We start from the raw sequence: 19441 nt of genomic DNA, 5'->3' as shown, positions 1-19441 counted from the left end.
ACTGCTGGCTGTTCTTTGCGTGACCGGAAAGGGGGACTCGACCAGAGTGTACAGATCTATGATGACCCCCACTTCCACCTCCACATCCCACGGCCACGGCCCCTCCTTTCCAAGCTCGTCCTCCCTGATGGGCAGCATCCCCGGTCCGGTCTGGAGTCTCCCGGGGCCCTTCCTGCTCTCCTTGTTAATTTATTTTCTGTCTTGGAGGGAAGCTGGGTGGACCTGCTCAGGCGGCCCCCTAGGGCCAGAAGACCTGTCAGTCACTTTCAAATACATGTTCTTTCCAGAGGTTCTAAAAACACTGTTGTCCCTCTCACCCAGAAAGCTAAGCTTCTGTTCAGTCCTTAACGGTAGCTATAAATGAGAAGCACAGCTTGGTGTCCTTCTAATATCCGGCAAGTTAGAAGACAGAAAGTATATATTCACTTATTCATCACATATTTGCGGAGCAACCCTACACGGGACAGCAGAGGTCCCACGTGGGCGGTGCACCCGGAGCCAGGCTCAGTTGAAACTCACCGGAGGCGCGGCTGCCCTGGGCTGGGAAGACGCCGTGGGCCCAGGTGGCATCAGAACCCACAGGAGGGAGGCAGCTGGCCCAGGAGGGGCCGTGGCAGGCCTTTGGGGATCGCGAGAGTCGACCCCATCCTCCCTGAAACAAGGTCGAAGGTTGAGGAGGTCCCTGCCCGGCCCCGCAGCTGACAAGGCGAGAAGCCGCACCTGCCGGGGTAGGGACCGCGGGGTGGGCTCGGGCCTCCGTGGGGCCGGCACAGGGACCCTCTCCTCTCAGGGCCTTGGCCCTCATCCCCGGGCACCGGGACTCACAGGCGGATGGGACCAGGTGGGGACCAGGGTGTGAAGGGGAAGGAAGCCGGGTGGGTGGAACGGGGCCGGATGCGGGGGTCACGGGGGATGGCGGAGCCCGGACTTTGTGATGCAGGAGATGGAGGGGGCTGGTGACGGAGGACAGGAGGCCGCGAGGATGGGGAATGAGGATTTCCTTTTCCCCTCCCACGGCTCACCCGGATGCGCCTCCGCGACTGCCCGCCCCAATCCCAGGGCGGAGGCCTCGCGCAAAACCCAGGCGCCTCGGCTCCGAGCTCCGGCTGAGGGTCTGCGCCGCCGCCCGCCCGCTCCTTCTCGCTCAGCCGCGGCCCCTGGGGAGGATACTGTGGTGCCCGGTTCCAACTGAGGCCTGTGGCGGGTAAGGCCGGGAGGCTGAGGCGGGTACAGAGGCGGGTATAGAGCCGGAAGCGAGGGAGGGGATGCAGCCGTCGCCCAGGTGGCCGCGTCCGGAGGCAGCCCCGCGACTCGACCCTGTCCTATCCCCCGCCAGCTGCTGAACCAGGCGGCCAGGGACTGCATGGAGCACGGGGCTTGCGCGGGACGGACCGTCCCTGGGGTACTGGCCTGCTGGGGCGGGGTCCGCATGGTGTCAGCAGCCGCTTGTCCGCCGCAGCACCCGCAAGGCCCGCACCCAGGCTCTGGCCCCAAAGGTGGGCGCCAGGCCCAGGCACTGCTGGCCTGCGCTGCAGACCCTGATCTGAGCCAGCACTTGGCCCCCGCTAACATGTACTCCAAACACAACACCCCTCCCTTCATGCTGCCCCCGACATCCCAGCAACGCGTGCAGAGCCCAGGAGCATGGCGGCCCTCCCCCAGGCCTACCTCCCCGCACCCAGGACCTGGACGCCCCCCGAGGCCTGGACACTCCCACCGCGGGGCTCCATCCCCGCTTCTACGCCCCCAATCCAGGTGCACAACCTTCAGCTGCAGAACCCTCCTGCCTCACCTGCCACTTCCCAGCGCCTCCTCCAGGCCTCAGTCCTTGATGCTAGAGGTTAAACCGCACCCCCCTAGGCCTGCGTGGGCCTCCAAGATGCTGAGGGCACCCTGATCCCACAAAAGCCGAGGGTTCCTCTGCTCTCCAGCCCTGAGGCCTCCGCCCCTGGGCACCCGATCTCCATGGAAACCGAGGGCCCTTTCCCGCTCTTCCTGCAGGCTTGGCCCCATGAAGATGAACTAGGCACCCGCGACGTGCTTGGCTCTGCTACCGGCGGCCGCTTTCCTCTGAGACAGCGGTGCAGCCAAGGGCGGCCGCGGAGGGCTCCGCGGGGGCTTGATAGGGGCCTAGATGGTGCGTGTAAGGCCGGCGCCGCGCTATGGTGCCCCGGGCTCCTCGCTGCGCATGGCTGCGGCCGGAACGGCCGTGAGGGCGGCAGCGGGCCTGGCAGCAAGTTCAGGCTGAAGAAGGGCCGCGGGACCCGGGGAAGGCGACCTGGAGGACGATGAGGACTGGGTTCCTGGAGGCAAAAGGACCGGCCTCGGCAACTACACCTACCGGGCGTGGACTTTGGGCGCCGAACCCACGCGCGGCCCCCGCTTCTGTCTCGTACTGGGCGGCGCCCTCAGCACCCTGGGGCTGCTACGGCACTAGGCCTGGCTGGGCTCAGGGGCGACATCTGGCCCCCAGCCCGCGCCGATCCCCAGGCTCCTCTGACCTGGGCTCCTCCTTCCTCCCTTGCCCACAGTCTTGGAGCCCCAGTTTGTGCAGGAACTGCAGGCTGTCCCTGTGGACCTGCCATCCACTGTCCTGCCCACACCACCTCAGCCTCCTACCTCCCACCTAGAGGGGACCATGGGCCCTGCTCCACCCCTTCCAGGATGTTAGGGTACCCTCAGTCAAAAAGGCAGCGGCCTGTGGCTCCTGTACCAACGGCCCAGCCACGCTCCAGAGCTGCCCAAAGGGAGGTGCCAAGACCAGGAACATAAGCCACCCCGGCTCCCCTCACCTTCCCTGGGGCTGTGGTGACCCATGGGCAGGGAGGCGACCTCAGGCTGGTTCTGCCCCTGACATCCTGAGGAATCTGACCCTCCCCAAAAGAAGCAATGAAATGGACCAAAGGACTTAAGGATTTGCAGGGAAGTGAGGGGAAAACGATAGGTGCTAACCACCTGCCCAGAAGAGAAGAGTACACCTCACGGCCCAGAAACACTCTCAAGCAAGAAAACCGTCTCTCCAGGAACCCTAACCAAAACCCTAAGTGCAACCCCTACCACTAACCCCTGACCCTAATGCTGACCCTTAATCCTAACCCCTCACCCTAACACCTAATGTCAAACACGAACCCTTAATCCTAACACTAACCCCTAAACCTAAACCCCAACCCTAACCGCTACTCCAATCCCAAGGAAAAGCACTAAACCCCTAATCCGAAACCTTAAGCCTAAACCCTAAACCTAACCCATAAACCTGAGCCCTGGCCCTAACCCTAACGTTAACCCCTAAGCCCCAACCCTAACACAACCCAAACCCAAACCCCTAACCCCTAATTCTAACCCTACCGGGCGTGGACTTTGGGCGCTGGACCCACCCGCGGCCCCCGCTTCTGTCTCGTACTGGGTGGCGCCCTCAGCACCCTGGGGCTGCTACGGCCCTAGGCCTGGCTGGGCTCAGGGGCGACATCTGGCCCCCAGCCCGCGCCGCCTACCTGACCCCAACCCTTAAATCCAACCCTAACCCATGACCCAACACCTGAACCCTAACCCTAACCTCAACCCCTACCCCTAACCCTAAACTCTAGCCACAGCCCGAGCCCGAATCCTAATGCTACCATAAACCTAACCCCCGAACCCAAACTTGAACCCAACCCCTAGCCCTAAAACCCTAACCTAAACCGAAACCACAAACCATAACCCCTAATCCTACTGCTACCCCTAACCCCTAACCCCTGAAGCTAAACCTAACCATAACAATGCTAAACTTAAGCACTAACCTAACCCTACCCCTACACTAAGCCTTAACCCAACTGTAACTCCTAACACTAACCCTAACCCTTAAACCTAACCCCTTACCCTAAACTGTAACCCCTAACCCTAACCCCAAAACCAACACCTAACCCTAACACCTACTCTAAAACACTAACCTCTAACCCTAACAATCCTTAGCCTAACACCCAAACCCTAACCCTTAACCCTGACCCTAATCTTCTATCCCCAAAACCCTAACCCCAAACCCTAACCCTAACATCCTAACCCCAACCCTAAAACCCTGACCGTAACCATTAAACTCTGACCCTAACGATTAAACCCTGACCCTAAATGCTACCCCTACCCCAACCCTGGACCAACCCTAACCCTACCCCTAATCCTTCCCCTACTCCTAACGCTAACCCCAAACCCTAACCCCACCCCAACCCTAAAACTAACTTCTAACCCCTAAACCCTAACCCAAACCCTAACTCTACCCCAACTCTAACCTTTATCCCTAACTCTAATCTGTAGCCCTAACCCAAAACCCTAAGGTAACCTTTTATAGGTTGGGATTCGAGGCTTTGTATTTAGGACGGGCGGGTGTTCTGGTGTCTCCCACTCACCTGCACGGGAAGTTCTTCTGTTGGTTCTTCACAACCAGTCACGGTGCATCGCGGCCTCCCCTGGCCGGTGAAGGGCTGTGTTCTCCCGAAAGCCTCGGCTCCTCCTCCCTCCTCCCAGTGCCCTCCAGGCCTCCCCAGTGGCCCCAGCGTGGCAGGGCCCGTGCAGAAGGGACCGTGGGCTTGTGGCCGGCATGGGCCGCTGTGGGCATGGAGCTCACAGGAACGCGGCCTAGGGGCAGGCTGCGCTCCTCTGCGCCAGCAGGAACAGCGGGCCCCGCGGGGGCTGCCACAGACGCGTCACTTGCTGGGGTCCGTGTACTCCCGCGGTGGCGTGGCCAAGCAGAGCCGCGACCCCGTGAGGTTGCCGGGGTCACGGCGCCTCGTGGAGTCGTCCGTGAGACACGCACATTTCACAGGCAGCTGCTGAGTGGCACACGCGCACTGCTCGCTCGTGGGGAGGGCCTCCAGAACCAGGGCCGGCCCCCTCGGAAGCCAGCACACATGCGCAGGAGCACCCAGAACCAGGCCAATCGCGAGCCTGGACGGCCGCACGTGGCCCTCGCGGGCTTTGTAACCCTCGAGCCTTTACGCATGCGCACTAGCTGCCAGGCAGGCCGGCCGAACATTACCTCACATATCCAGAGCGCGCGGGAGTGCATTGCGCAGGCGCGCTGCCTGGAGCCCTGCCCCCTGCAGGGGTTGCTCCAATCACCACTGGAGGCTCCCTCCCAAGCCACCCGCGCTGCTGAGCTGAGAGGAAATGGCGGGGAGGTCCCTGGCGTCGAAGGCCGAGCCCACCGCCGGAGCCATGGACGGGGCTGAGAAGGCCGAAGGTAGTGGAGGGAGGCAGGGAACTGTGCGTGAGGGTCTGACCTCGCCGAGGCGGGGCAGGGTTGGGGCGCGGGTGGCGACTACTTCTTCCTGTCAGTCCTGATGGTGCTGACTGAGACTTAGCGGGTTTCTTCAGAAAACTTTCCGCCAAGATGAGGGAGTGCTTGCCCGCACACCCCTCACTTCGTCTTAAAGCATTGAACCTTTATCGTGGTTGCTCCAATTTTGGTTTAGGTAATTAGTCAAAAGACATCCTGTCGTTCCACAGACTTTCCATACACACCTCTTAAAACAAAAAGGACATTTTCCTGACGCTCCCAATCCCAAGGGAATTCCTAATTCCACACTCCTCTTCCTAGAACCAGCAAGTGTCCAGATTTCCCGGTCGCACTAACCTGGTTCTTGACAGTGGGTTCCCCACCCAGCATCCCGACGCCCCGGGGAACCGGGGGAGGCCGACTCCGCGCAGATCTCCCGTTTGTTTCTCCCCGACCCCGACCTGCCGTAGAGGCTCCTACCTCACCCTGGGAAGGGAGGGACAAGGCAGCCGGTCAGAGTTGTACAGAAGTCCCGAAATTGCAGCCCAACAAAGAGAAGGAACACTGTCCTGGCCGTTTCCACTTCAGGACGCTGTGTACCTCTGGGTGTTTTGGGAGAATTTTCAAACTTACACAAAAGTGGAGAGAATTGTACGGTGACGTCCCTCCTGCGGTCACTCAACTTGTCACTCTGTCCTGAGCTCATGTGTCCCCCCTGAGTTAAAACGCTGCAATTAACAAACGCCACAGTGGCTCCCTCCAGCCCTACCTGCGTGAATATCATGAGGTGCTCTGTCGTGTTCTTACAAAATGAAGGTTTGAATACTGAAACAAGCTTGGCACAGAAAGCATCCCTACAGTGAGATGTGGCACAGTGAAAGCCCCAGTGAAGGACGAAGCAAGTAAACAGGACAGACGCAAACGTATCCCTTTCATTAAGCACCTACTGGCCCGCCACTGTGGTAGCCTTTCAGTATCACAGCTCCATGTTCCTCACATAACCTAGTATATTTAGATAAGGTTTAACCAACGTTGCTTGTGCCTTCGTTCAAACTGCTACAACAGAAATACCATTATTTCTCACAGTTTTCGAGGCTAGGAGTTCAAGATCAAGGTGCAATGCAGCGTCTGGTGGGAGCCTGCTTCCTGACTGTAGACTTCTGTCTTCTCATTTTGTCCTCATATGGGGGAAGTTGCTGCCGGCCTCTCTGGTTTTATAAGGGCACTAATCCCATTGCTGAGGGCCCTACTCTCATGACCTAATCACCTCCCAAAGACCCCACCTCCTAATGCAGTCACACTAAGGGATTAGGATTTCAACATACGAATTATGGATGGGGGCACAAACATTCAGTCTATAGTGACCAGCTACAGAAGAAAGTTAAAGGACAAGATTCCAGTTTTAGTCGGGATGTTATCTAGGATCAGTGACACTAGATACATTTTAGTAAAACGTCTGTTAGTCTCCATCTAACTGGCTGCAGTTATTACTATAAAGGGGAATGACTGGGGAAAACGAATGTTTGTGTTTCAATTTTTTCTTCATGCTTTTTCACACATGCCAATTACTTGCATAATGTAAAACTTAATTCATAAATTTATGAGCAGTGATTTGTGTAAGATTTCAGGTGGGACCAAAATGAGGTGACTCCATAAACTCAAAAATAAGCATTTCACAAAACTCTATGCTTGATTTTTTTTTTTTTTTTTTTTTTTTTTTTTGAGACAAGATTGTGCTCTGTTGCTCAGGCGGGAGTGCAGTGTTACAATCACTGCTCACTGCAGCCTTGACCTCCTGGCCTCAAGCAATTCTCCCACCTCAGCCTCTTAAGTAGCTGCAATCACAGGTGCATGTCACCACTTCCAGATAATATTTTTAAATTTGTTATTTGTAGAGATGGGGTTTTGCTGCGTTGCTCAGGCTGCTCTTGAACTCCTATGCTCAAGCAGTCCTCTTGCCTCAGCCTCCCAAAAGTGCTGGGATTATGGATGTGAACTACTGAGCCTGGCCTTATGCATGTATCCATGATTTTTAATGGCTGTAAATTATTTATTCTGTGTATGTGCTATAATTTAACAAATCCCCTAAGACATATTTAGGCTTCTTCCAGTTTTTTACTATTATAAACAATATAGTGATGAACACCTTGTGCATTATCCATATCAGAATTACTTAGGACATAGTCTTAGAAAAGAAGATGCACCCAAACTTTTGATATTTACTATCAGAGAGTTTGTAAGGAGACACCTTGATTTTGCATATCTGGTTGACAAAGATGAACACATTTGAAAACACAGGTGGTTGGTAAAAATGAAAAACTGGGCATCTTGTATACATCAGTGGAGGGTAATTTGGTAATGTCGATCAAAATTGTGACAAACTTTGGTCAGGTGCCTCTGAGCCTTCTCAACCATGCCTCGGCCTTGGCCTGTGATATGGTTTGAATCTGTGTCCTCACCCAAATCTCATGTTGAATTGTAATCCCCAGTGTTGGAGGTGGGGCCTGGTGGGAGGTGGTCGGATCACAGGAGACCAATTTTATTTAGATAGTGACCACCTATCTTTTAACTGGATCTCTGAGCTCTGGGAAGAGGCCACACTGAATCATGGGTGTCCAAAAGGGAGAATTATTATGAGGCTAGTCCACATGGATGCTTTAACAGTACACTTAAGAAACATTTTTTTTAAAAAAATTTCTAAGTGTCTAAAATATACTCTTCCTTAAAAACGCAAAAGTAGTATCTGTTGCAATAATTAGTTAAAATATATATATATATGTGTGTGTATATATATATATGTGTGTGTGTGTGTATATATATATATATATATATATATCAGGTAACACAGTACAAAAGCAAGCAGTTTAAGAGCTGAGATGAATTTGTCTGTTTACACTCTTGGGAATGCATAAGGAAAAGCAGTTTTCTCCGCAAATGGGAGTCTGATGCCTTCTCCATTTTCTTTAAGGAACCTCATGCTATTATAAACTGTTTTAGGTCCCTCATGCAGCAGAGGGTGCAAGAGAAAGGAGAGACAGCAGAACTAAATGAAGAAAACAACCTTCAGTCAACTGAGAAGAAAAAAAAAACTTGCTCAAAAAACACGAGGACCTAGGAGAGAGAAAAAAGAAAAATCATGAAAGCCTTTTAAACATACACACACACACACACACACACACACACACACACACACACACACATATATCTTGGATGTTAGCTTTTAATTAAGCTGAGTTTTAACCTTTTGAATTTCTTTTAAACTTTTTTTCTAAATCTCTTCAACATATTTCAGCTAGGACGATTAGTTGCTATTTCAGAAGTACCAAGTATCAAACCAGAAAGGTCTTGATTTAGGAACCAAACCCAGGCTGTTACGGAAAAAAAGAAGACAGAACCTCAGCTATGGAACTGCAGTGTGGGTGACAATCATTTGTCTTTCATTTTGGCCTGGCTAGCAAAAAGATGGCCTTGTTATGTAAATGAAACCACTTAAGTAGTCAAAATCAAAAATCTTCTCCCCCTTTTTTACTTTTACTGGCCGTTTTTTCTTCCCCCACCACCACTTTTCTGATGGGAATTTAGCCACTTCAGAGGCCTTTCCACATAATTTGGAACTTTCCTTTGGATTTGATCAGGTCAGATAGAATTGGCCAAACCCAGTGGGAAAAGGACCAAAACAGCAAAAACAGAAAGAAACAACAAAAAAGATAGCGGTTAAGCATAACAAACAAATGATCACACAACTTGTGTGATTACTGAACACTGTAATGGTAAGGAAAAATTAAGAGCAGCTGGTTGTTAATCTTACCTTTAGCCAAGACAAACCCCAATTCAGTTACTTACCTAGGGACGGGTCTTAGGCTGAAGACTTGTCTCTATCATCTTAGAAGCAGGAAAAAAACCCCTCAAACTTGTCTTTCCTGTTGGGAGCGAGTTCAAACTCCAGAAATGAGTTTTCATGGTAGCAGGAAAACTTGCCTTCCTTGTCAAAAGCAAGTAAAACTCCAGAAAAAGATAAGAGTTGTTCAGAAAATAAACTTTGGCCTTGGAACGAATTTTGGGAAATGAGGGATTCCCTGGATAGGGGACTTCCAGACCTCAGCAACTTATCAAATTATTTTGAGCCACAAGGATAGCTCAAGCGGCTAGCAGGCACTGGTAGAATATTTGTCAAAGGTCAGGAGCACCTCTACTCAGAATCCCTTTGTGGTTGCCAAAATGTGAAACCCCAAAATCTGAGACAGGTCTCAGTCAATTTAGGAAGTTTATTTTACCAAAGTTAGGGATGCATGCCTGCGACACAGCCTCAGGAGGTCCTGATGACATGTGCCCAGGGTGGCAAGGTAGTCAGAGCACAGGTTGGTTTATATGCTTTTTAGGGAGACATGAGACATGAATCAACATATGTAAGATGAACGTTGGTTCGATCTGGAAAGGTGGGTCACCTCAAAGCATTGATGAGACAACTTGAAGCAGGGAGGTTGACTTCAAGATCATAGGTAGATAAAAAACAAATGGTTGCATTATTTTGAGTTTGTGGTTAGCCTTTCCAAAGGAGGCAATCAGATATGCATTTATCTGAGTGAGCAGAGAGATGACTTTGAATTCATTTATTTTCAGATATTTATTTTACAAAATCAGATACGCATCTATCTCAGCAGAGGGTAACTTTGAATTGATTTATTTTCAAATATTTATAAAAAGATTTATTTTCCTTTCACAATGTTAATGCCATAAATAATTTCTTAGATCTACTAATTTTAGTGTTAAAAATAGGTTCCAATAATTATAAAAAATTAATATGAAATATTTTATGGGGAGATTTCAGGTTTAGTATTGGTTGTATATAGGAAAGCTATTTGTATTTATATATGTTTTTAAACTAACATCCTAAGGCATTTTGCTACTAATCCTTATGGTTTTATAGAAAACTCTCTTAAGAACTTCCTAGATTATGTCATCTGCTAGTTACAGTGATTTTTGACTCCTTGTTCCAGGTTTTTATACCCTCATTTTTTTTCTTGAATTATTATATCAGGAGCTTTGACCTTACTTTGAACAGCCTCAGCAGTGAGAGTACACCCCTGCCCTCACCCAGAGTTTTACAAAGGGCTGTCTGGTATAATTTTACCCTGCAGGGAAAAGCTGACCATGGAGGAGCCTGATTCATCTAGTGTACTGTTCACCTTAGGACAAGGAGCAGGGCTACCACTCTGGCTGGAGACCTGCCCTCAGTCTACCTCAGTCTCAGCCCAGGGGCTGTCAGATCCTTCCTCTGGCCTCTCGCCCTGCTTGATTCTGAAATGTTTGGTTTTGTCTCCACAGGGCAGGACACATCCTCACAGAAAATTGAAGACTTGATGGAAATGGTGAAAAAGCTGCAGAAAGGTCATGTGTCTCCTTTGTGTGAGGCTCAGCCTGAGATTTGGGGCCAAGCAGATGTGGGTTCAATTTCCGGCCCCACAATGTACAAACTTGGGAAATAATCCTCTTCACCTTCTCTTTCTTTTAAAACTTAACTACTTAAACTAAAAATAGGGCCCCATGATTCAAAATTAAAGAAGGAAAAAGGGTAAGGAAGGCAAAGTGTTTTCCCAAAACCCTGTCCCAAACCTCTTGCTGGTCACCCATTTGGCTCCACTGCAGTCCATTAAATCCAGAAGTTGCCACCTTTACTTCCCTTCCTTTCCCCTCAACCGCTACTCCCTCTTTGCTCAGTAGGCTCCTGCCAGCCATGTTCCCACCTCAGAGCGGGTCTTTGCACTGACCACCTCCCACCCCAACCCAAAGAGCTGCAGGGCCTGCCCCCCTGCCACCTGATTTGGGGCTCTCATGATACCTTCCCATATCTGAGGAGCGCTTTCCACTCCTTTGCGCTTTAACCCCCGTTGCCCTACTTTATTTCTCTTGAACACGGTTACCACAGCCCCACTCGGTATCTTATTGTGTCTGTTCCCAGTCTCGCCCACCCAGAACATGAGCCCTGTGAGGGCCCCACACAGCACCTGCTTTCAGTAGGTACTCAATAGATCTGTGTTGCGTGAAAGCAGCAGAGACACAAGGCTGGCAAGCACCCCACCTCTGCCTGCCCTGTCAACTCAACCTCCTTTCCTCCCTGCAGTGGGAAGCCTAGAGCCCCGAGTTGAGGTCCTGATTAACCGGATTAATGAGGCCCAGCAAGGTGAGTTCAGGGGCCTTGGCTGCCAGCTAGTACCAGCTACATGGTTTGCGGGGCTCAGTGCCAAATGAGAATGCAGGGTCCCTTGTTCCAAAGTTACTGGTTATTCACAACAGCAGCAGCAGAGCCTTAAATTAAGTACAGGGCGTTTCAGCATGCAACTGCCATAGTTAATATACCCATGATCCTAGCCCTGCTATCAGCAGAGCCTGGCAAGGAGAGCCTGGACTCTGGAAGCCTTGTTTCCTACTGTGTAAAATCTAGGCCACTATAGATTTTCCTGAAGGCAAATGAGAAATGTCACTGTTGGCAAGAGAATAGAGGCTGCACTCACACAATGTTTTTCTGCTCTCTGGTGAAGCCAAAAAGAAAGCCAATGAAGACCTAGGAGAGGCCCGGACCATCTGTGAGGCCCTGCAGAAGGAACTGGACTTGCGTAAGACAGCTGGGGGTCACCCAGAGGTCCCTACAGTGTCTCAAGCCTCCTCTAACCCTGTATTCCAGATGATAAGCATCCTTGCCATGGCCAAGGGTCCTGTACCCTCTCCAGCCTCATGTCCTGCCAGTCTCCCCCTCTCCTCTCTGCTTGTGGAAGTGTTCAAGAAATACCCTCCAACCTCATTCCCACCTCAGAGCTTTTGCCAGGTGCTGCCTATGCTTCCTCAGATAATACAGGTTCCTCTTTCCTCACATCAACAGTTCTAAGTTAGAATGTCCCCAGACAGGATGACTGGCATTCCCCAGTCATCCCATCTAAAGGTGGCACCCTGTCACCATCTGGTCACATGCCCCTTCCTATTTGATGTGTTTCTTCACAGCCCTTACCCGACTTCATGAGTGTTTGTGTTTTTTCTCTTCTCCCCATGTAAAAGCATGAGCATCCTCCAGGGCCCTCACAGCCACCCTCTGTAAATGTGAAGGCCCTTTGGTGCTTACAGGGAATGTGGGCACCAGAGAGTAGGGAGGGGCTCACCTCGAGGGGTTCACATTTGGATTGGGGGCAAGGCTGTGCCCAACTTCCCATGTGACCGTGAGCAATCCCCATCCCTGAGGGTGCATTGCATAGTCCCTGATGCCAAAATGTGTCACTGTTTTCCAGTGCATGGAGAGAAAGTACACCTGAAGGAGATCTTGAGCAAAAAACAAGGTATCTGCCACTCCCGTCTCCAGGCTTGTTCCTTTTGCCAGCCCACAGAGGCCCACTCTCCCCCTATGGCAGCTGAAGCCTTTTGAAACCTATCCCAGCTTGCCTCTCGCCTGTGGCTTCCACCAGACATGTAGTAAATGTTAAAGCTCAATCAAGTGTCCACAGACCTGACATGATCTGGCCGTGTTCCCCTGCCAAAACCTGATACCTTGACAGGTTCTCATAGGACCCTGTTGCTCTCCCTACAGAGACCCTGAGGATCCTCCGGCTGCATTGCCAGGAAAAGGAAAGTGAGGCACAGAGGTAAGAGCTTCCAGCTGAGCCTAACTCTGCCCCTACCTCTTTATTCTGGTAGAGCAGAAAGAGGCAGGAAGGTGAGTCTGAGATCCACAGCTCTCATTCTCTCCCTCTAAACAATGGAGAGTCCAAAGAGTGTCTTTCCCCTTTGGCTCCAACAGCAGGCAGTAGTGTTAAGGGTAACTCTCTCAATGGCATAGACGTTCATTTGCTAAATTATCAATTAGATTTCTTCAACTGGTTTTTATTCTTTGCCTTTTACTCTTTGTCATACTCCTTGGATGTCTGTTCACTCATCTGTCTGTTCACTTGTCTGTTGGCATTGAGCCAACCACTTGTCCATTCTCTCTCCATCCATTATCTTTTCATCCACACATCGATTTGTCCATGCATTTCTCCACTTCCTGATTTAGCTCATTTTGTTACCAGAGGCCACAGGCCCTAGCACACTGAGATTTCAGTTCTTTGGGAAAACCAGATTATATTAAGATGTGTGTGCATTTGCTTACTTGACCATGTCCACACTCATCTCTCTTAACCTGACAACATTACTTCCAGGGGGCAAATGCTCACGTCACTCCCTACCCATCACTTGTTACAGAGAAGGACCTTAATGTAGAGGGGGAAAAAAATAGCCTCAATAGAGGGAGGCAGAAGCCCCAACCCAGTGCCCTCCTGGGGCTTAAGAAAACATGGCTGAGGGCTGCCTCACCTCTCCCAGGAAGCACACCGTGCTGCAGGAGTGCAAGGAGAGAATTTCTGCTCTAAGCTTGCAGATTGAAGAAGAGAAGAACAAACAGAGACAGCTGAGGTAAACCTTAGCACCTGAGGCAGGGGGGAGGTTTGGATGGCTGGTAGTTGGGGCATAATGTCAAAGATGGGGGTTAGAAGAGCTGGCTATGCTGAGCCTTAGAAGTTCAAGGTGGAGAAGATGCTCCCAGTGGAGCAGAGACCATGAGCAAAGCACCCCAAGGTCTGTGCCTGAAGACCCACAGACTTGGACAGGCTGTGAAGGTGGTGATGTCATCCCATATCACCTCATGCCTGTGGTTGGTCCCCAGGTTAGCGTTCGAGGAACAGCTGGAGGAGCTGATGGGCCAGCACAAGGACCTCTGGGACTTCCATGTGAGTCCCTCAAAGCCACCTCTCCCCTTTCCACATCTACCCTAGCAGCACCAGGCCCAAACGGTCACTTCCTCTCACCTGTCACACCCAGTCCTCGAGCAAGCCCTGGTGGTGCTAAGATCAACATTGCCCAAATCCAGCCCCTTGTCACCTCCTTGTGGCCCTGCTGCTCAGTGGTCAGGGGCATCTCTGATGAGCCAAGGTCAAGTTTTCCATCAGTGTCAGTGGATGTGTCTGGAACCATCACAGGCACAAGGGAGACAACGAGGATAAGCAATCAGTGTTTGCCCGTCAGGGGGACCCTAGGCACTGAACAGGAAAATAGACAGTGAGTGTTAGGAAGGAAGGGCTCAGTGAGGAGGTCACACCAGGACAAGAGGGGAGTGGGGGGAGCTGCAGAGCTAAACTGGTACCTGATCCTCCAGAAAATAGCCAAGACTCATAGTGTTTGCAGGTTTATCTGTTGTAACAATCCATGAGCCTCCCCACTGCAGCACTGCAGAGATGTAGAATGACAGAAGTGCACAGGGAGGAAATGGCCAGTGCCATGGCCCTAAGGCTGTACTGTGGCTGGTGTGCACAGAGGGGCAGAGTTGTTCGAAGTGAGGCATAGTGAGCAAGTATGAAACAAGATCCAGATAGCCTTCTTTGAGGCATGGGGGACAGCCAAGAGCTGTGGACAGGCCCCTTTTCTTCCCCCTCAGAGGCCAGAGCGGCTGGCAAGGGAGATTTGTGCTCTGGACAGCAACAAGGAGCAGCTGCTCAAGGAAGGTGAGGCCAGGGAAGGTGGATGGCCCATATCTGACCTCACGTGCCCTCATGTGCTCACCTGCCCCTTCGTGCTGCAGAGAAACTGGTCAAGGCAACACTGGAAGATGTGAAGCATCAGCTGTGCTCCCTGTGTGGGGCTGAGGGCCCCTCCACCCTCGATGAGGGACTCTTTCTCCGCAGCCAGGAGGCTGCAGCCACAGTGTAAGATGTGGAGGTGAAGAGGGTGGGAGGAGGGAGTGGCCGGTGCTGACCACCCCCTACTGGACCCCCCAGGCAGCTGTTTCAGGAAGAGCACAGGAAGGCTGAGGAGCTCCTAGCAGCTGCTGCCCAGAGCCACCAGCAGCTGCAGCAGAAGTGCCAACAATTGCAGCAGAAGCGGCAGAGGTGTGTGTGGAGGCCCTGTCCCTGCAACCCCCACCAGGAAGGTGACTGATGTTGTATCTCCTCTCTCCACTTTCTGTCTCTCTGACTGTTGAAAACCTCTTGTCCCTCCTCCACCCTTCCCTCTTCTTCCTTCCCCCATCCTACCTCTTCCTGTCCAGGCTGAAGGAAGAGCTGGAAAAGCGTGGAATGCAAGTCCCTGCCCAAGCCCAGAGCACACAAGAGGAAGAGGCTGGCCCAGGAGATGTGGTAAGTCCCAGAACTGGGTGTCAGGGAACAGAGACAGCTACTGAAGGGATGGAGGAAGGGACAGGAGGACAAGGGAGGGGGTCCTGGGACTCCTCAGAGGATGGTCTGTGGCGAGGGGCTTTCCCATAGTGGGTCCACCCAAGGTGCTGATGGGGCAGGAGGGGACCATGTGGCCATGGGGACAGATACAGATTCCCACCCTGGACACTAACCACCTGCAGGCCAGTCCCAAGCCCCTAAAAGCCCCTGAGGAGAAAGACCTGGAGCTGCACACCGAGCAGGACCTGATGTCCTCATAGGCCAAGAGGACACACTCCACCCCTGACCTTAGCCCAAGGGGCTTTCAGGAAACAAAGGAGTTACTTTGATACGACCCATCTCAGCTGAGTCTACTGGTGAGGAGTAGGGGTCGGGCCCAAGACCCCCAGGCTCCTGTGACTGATTGAAGCCTCGGCTTGACTCTGCCTCTGGGTCTGGGTCAGAGATACATCACAGGTTTTCAATAAATGCTTCCTTAACCTCCTGGTCTCTGGATTGCTCATCTCTGGGACCTGCCAGGCTCTTCTGGGTCCCCAGGCAGAGGGATGCAGGCCTGAGACACTCTCACAGTGGACCCAGGAGGTCTGGAACCCACCTCCATACACACATACACACACCTTGTGATTTATTCTTCAATTCCTTCATTACAGGTCTGGACTATACAGACTCCCAGAAATTAAAAAAAATTTAAAAAATGAGGATCAGTGAGCTGGGGTTCAAAATCAGCCAGTTCCATATGATAGTCTCCACGTGTTAGCTGTGTAGTTCGTGCTTTCAAGAACACAAAATGTATAACTCAGGCACTTTTGGACAGGAACAGGATAGAAATCCTCAGCATGCAGGGAGTCAATCAACTAGGATGTAAGTCATGTGCATCTGATGCATGCTTCAAATTCACTGAAATGCATTGACCCAATCAAGGCCAATGGTGGGAGTCAAAGTCTGCATCTTCTGAGTCCGAATACATTGAATTCATGACAAAAGAGATCCCTTTTCTTGACAGGCTCCCAGACCAGGTAGACCAGTGACATGGTGGAGTTGAAAAGAGAGGCTCACTGAAGAGCACTGTTTCCATGGAAAAATGGAACATGGCAAAGTGCAGAAATTCTTCAATCAGTCCAGGACAGACGAGTTCTCTAAGATGCAGTTAATCATGCCTGTTTCAAACAAACTGGTGATACACTATCAAACATGAATTTTAAATCAAGTGGAAGTTAGAAAATATATTGAACTGAATGGCAATGAAGACACCACATTTTAAAACGAATTCAGTTAAGCCCATGATTAGAAAGAACTTTAGCTTTTATTGGTTCACCACAATTAAAAAAAAAAAAAAATCAACCAGTGATTGTTCAGTTAATGAATAAAAGGCCTTTGACACAGTTCCACACTTATTCATGTGAAAAAAAAAAAAAAGACTACTAAAAAAACAAACAGTTTCCCTTAGATTTATTGGTGAGATGTCTAAACAATTTCATGTTGGAAATAAGGATGTCTGCAATATTCAAATACTGTTTATCATACTAGAAGTTCTAAATGGTGAAATAGTTAAGACATGGATTTATGATTATATGCTTTATGAATCTCAATCTACAGATAAATTTCAGAACGTCTAAATGAGTATAAAAGTTTGCTAAATACAGATCAATATTTCAAAATCACTTTTGTGTCTCAATGCTAGGGCACAGGACCCACAAAATACATCACTTAGCAATCTACAGTTAGTTGATAGAAAAGGATACAAAAACCAGTAACAAAATAATGATACGCATCAGATAAGGATAAGCATCTCAGTCAAAGGCTGCCTCAGTGAAGGGTCAGGAGAGGCTGGCACGAGCTCTATTTTTTTCCTCTCTGCAGGGTTCTGCCAGAATATGCTTCCTCAGGTAAGAAATCAGCTGTGTGTGTAGAATAGCTCAGAATGGGAGAACTGTTCTGGTTCTCTACACTCTATTTGGAGCCGTAGTGTAGGAATATAATGTAAACTGGGATTCTTATATACCCTGCTGATGATGTAGACATACTCTCACTGTAAACCAGCTCCCAACAGAAGATCTCTTCCTGTGTTTTCGCCAAGACCAGGTGGAAACCTATTTAATAATCAGTTTTACTACTACCAATGGCAATGGTGATGAGATGGTACCAACCATACCCAAACTCAACTTGGATTCACTTATTAATTTGTATATTTGACACCTCAGTTAGGGGTCACTGCCATGCAGGTACATCTCATTCCAGCAACAGAGCTCAGCCCATTGCATACCTGGTAGAACTAATAGCCAGCTACGAAAAGCAAAAATACACTTGAAAATAAATGCAGTATTATAAAAATACCATGTACCAAGGAATTAATGTAGCGACAGATGTATGTTATTTCCCCAAAACAACTTTAGAGAAAATTTAAAAGATCTGAATAAATGGAGAGAAAGGTCATATTCATTAATGGAAACTCATTACTGTAAAGATGTCCTTCCTGCCTAAGGACATATAAGTCCATTATAATTTCAATAAAATTTTGCAGAAATCTCCTGTATTCCAGACATACTCTTCCTTATGAAAGAGTAGTCCAAATTCCACTCAGTAGTCGGGATCAGCCACCCCAGCCAGTAACTCCCTCTTTGCTGGTGATTCAGAGGCATGAGTAGCCCAAAGTGGCCAGTGGCAGCCTTGCAGTTCAGTGGAATCACTAGGGTGTCTCTGAGTGGAAGGATTTCTTCCTTCAGAACTAAGACCTAAGAGCACAGTCATGGGAACAGGATACAAAACCTTTGCTCGTGGGTCACTAGGGGTAATAATGGGGATACCACTCTCATTTCTACCCCTGTGATTTTTGGACCTGTGAATTATGGCTACAAAAGAAACAGTACTCAATAATGAACACTGATTCAGAGCATATACAGTCTTCTAGAGAATCTTGTTCCATCCCTGCAAGGTATTGCCACCTAGCTAGTACTTTGGGTCTTCAGAAGGCCACTCCGTTAGTCTGTCAAACCAGCTGCTTCAGGGTGGTGGGGAACATGGTAAGACAAGTTAATTCCACGAGCATGGACCCATTGAAGTGCTTCCTTTGCTGTGAAGAGAGTTCCTTGATCAGCAGCAATGCTGTGTTGTAGTACCGTGGTTGTGGAAATGGCATTCTGTAAGTCCACCAGTAGTAGTAATGGCAGAAGCATTGTCTGCAAGCAAATGTGTATACAGATATATCCTTATCATTCATTATTCCTTCTGGAGTTGGAGTCACTACTGATAATAACCACGGCACTATAGTAACCATTTCACTTGTCAGGATACACAATGCTGGACTCTTGAAAGAGGCATTGAATAAAATTTAATTTCCCTGCTAGACCCAAGATAGCTGATTTAACAAAGAGGCATAGTGGTCTCCTAAAACAACCCCTTTTCAAATACCAGTTCAGCAATGGATCTCTAAATAGGTCTCTGTCTTGCCACAAACCTTACTCTCTTAATTGAAGGGTTTTTTGTAGACTTACACCTTATACCAACTTGAAAAACCTTCCCATCACACTTTCCTATCTTTAAAGTGGGATATGTTTCATTTCTATGTATACAAAGACTGCTTATAAATGAGGACCTTTAATAATGTCTCCTAGCTTTATGACATTTTCTTCCTGTCCCCACCCCATAAGGGCTAGAGGCCAGATCCATTAACTGTAGAACGTCCCATGGACCAGGTAGCTGCCCATCTGCAATAGGACCCATGTAAGCTTAACTTTCACTGTCCCTAAGTCCTTCCTGAATATTTCTCTTTTTTAAATTTTTTTTTTTTTTTACTAAAGAAATGTGGCATTTTCAATTAAGGTCAAATATCAAGGGTTTTTTTTTTTTTTTTTTTTTTTTTTTTTTTTTTTTTTTTTTTTTTGGTAAGTTCCAGGGAATGTGTGCAGGATACGCAGGTTTGTTACATAGGTAAACCTGTGCTAGGGTGGTTTGCTGTACCTATCAACCCATCACCTAAGTATTAAGACCAGCATGCATTAGCTATCTTTTC

At 49.6% G+C, this 19441-nt stretch overlaps 1 protein-coding gene and 1 pseudogene across 2 annotated transcripts; both read left to right on the top strand.

Annotated features, from left to right (window-relative positions):
* The first annotated feature begins 2017 nt into the window (after window positions 1-2017).
* On the top strand, window positions 2018-4385 carry LOC103245980 (shadow of prion protein-like; annotated as a pseudogene).
* A 697-nt stretch (window positions 4386-5082) lies between these two features.
* On the top strand, window positions 5083-16880 carry SYCE1 (synaptonemal complex central element protein 1). Of its 2 annotated transcripts, none has more exons than XM_008017285.3 (13): window positions 5083-5209; window positions 10571-10633; window positions 11367-11426; window positions 11785-11859; window positions 12523-12570; window positions 12819-12873; window positions 13589-13678; window positions 13929-13992; window positions 14697-14763; window positions 14841-14964; window positions 15037-15147; window positions 15306-15393; window positions 16436-16880. In XM_008017285.3, exons 1-13 carry the CDS (start codon window positions 5137-5139, stop codon window positions 16472-16474), a joined length of 957 nt encoding a protein of 318 aa, XP_008015476.2. In that variant the 5' UTR covers window positions 5083-5136; the 3' UTR covers window positions 16475-16880. The 2 variants fall into 2 exon arrangements, with proteins under 2 accessions (XP_008015476.2, XP_008015475.2); XM_008017284.3 differs by lacking the exon at window positions 16436-16880 and adding an exon at window positions 15615-15969.
* Window positions 16881-19441: the final 2561 nt, after the last annotated feature.

This window comes from Chlorocebus sabaeus, chromosome 9 (assembly GCF_047675955.1).
Source record: "Chlorocebus sabaeus isolate Y175 chromosome 9, mChlSab1.0.hap1, whole genome shotgun sequence".
NCBI classification, from domain to species: domain Eukaryota; kingdom Metazoa; phylum Chordata; class Mammalia; order Primates; family Cercopithecidae; genus Chlorocebus; species Chlorocebus sabaeus.
Note: the sequence above shows the minus strand (reverse complement) of the source record. Positions and strands in the feature narration are given on the sequence as shown.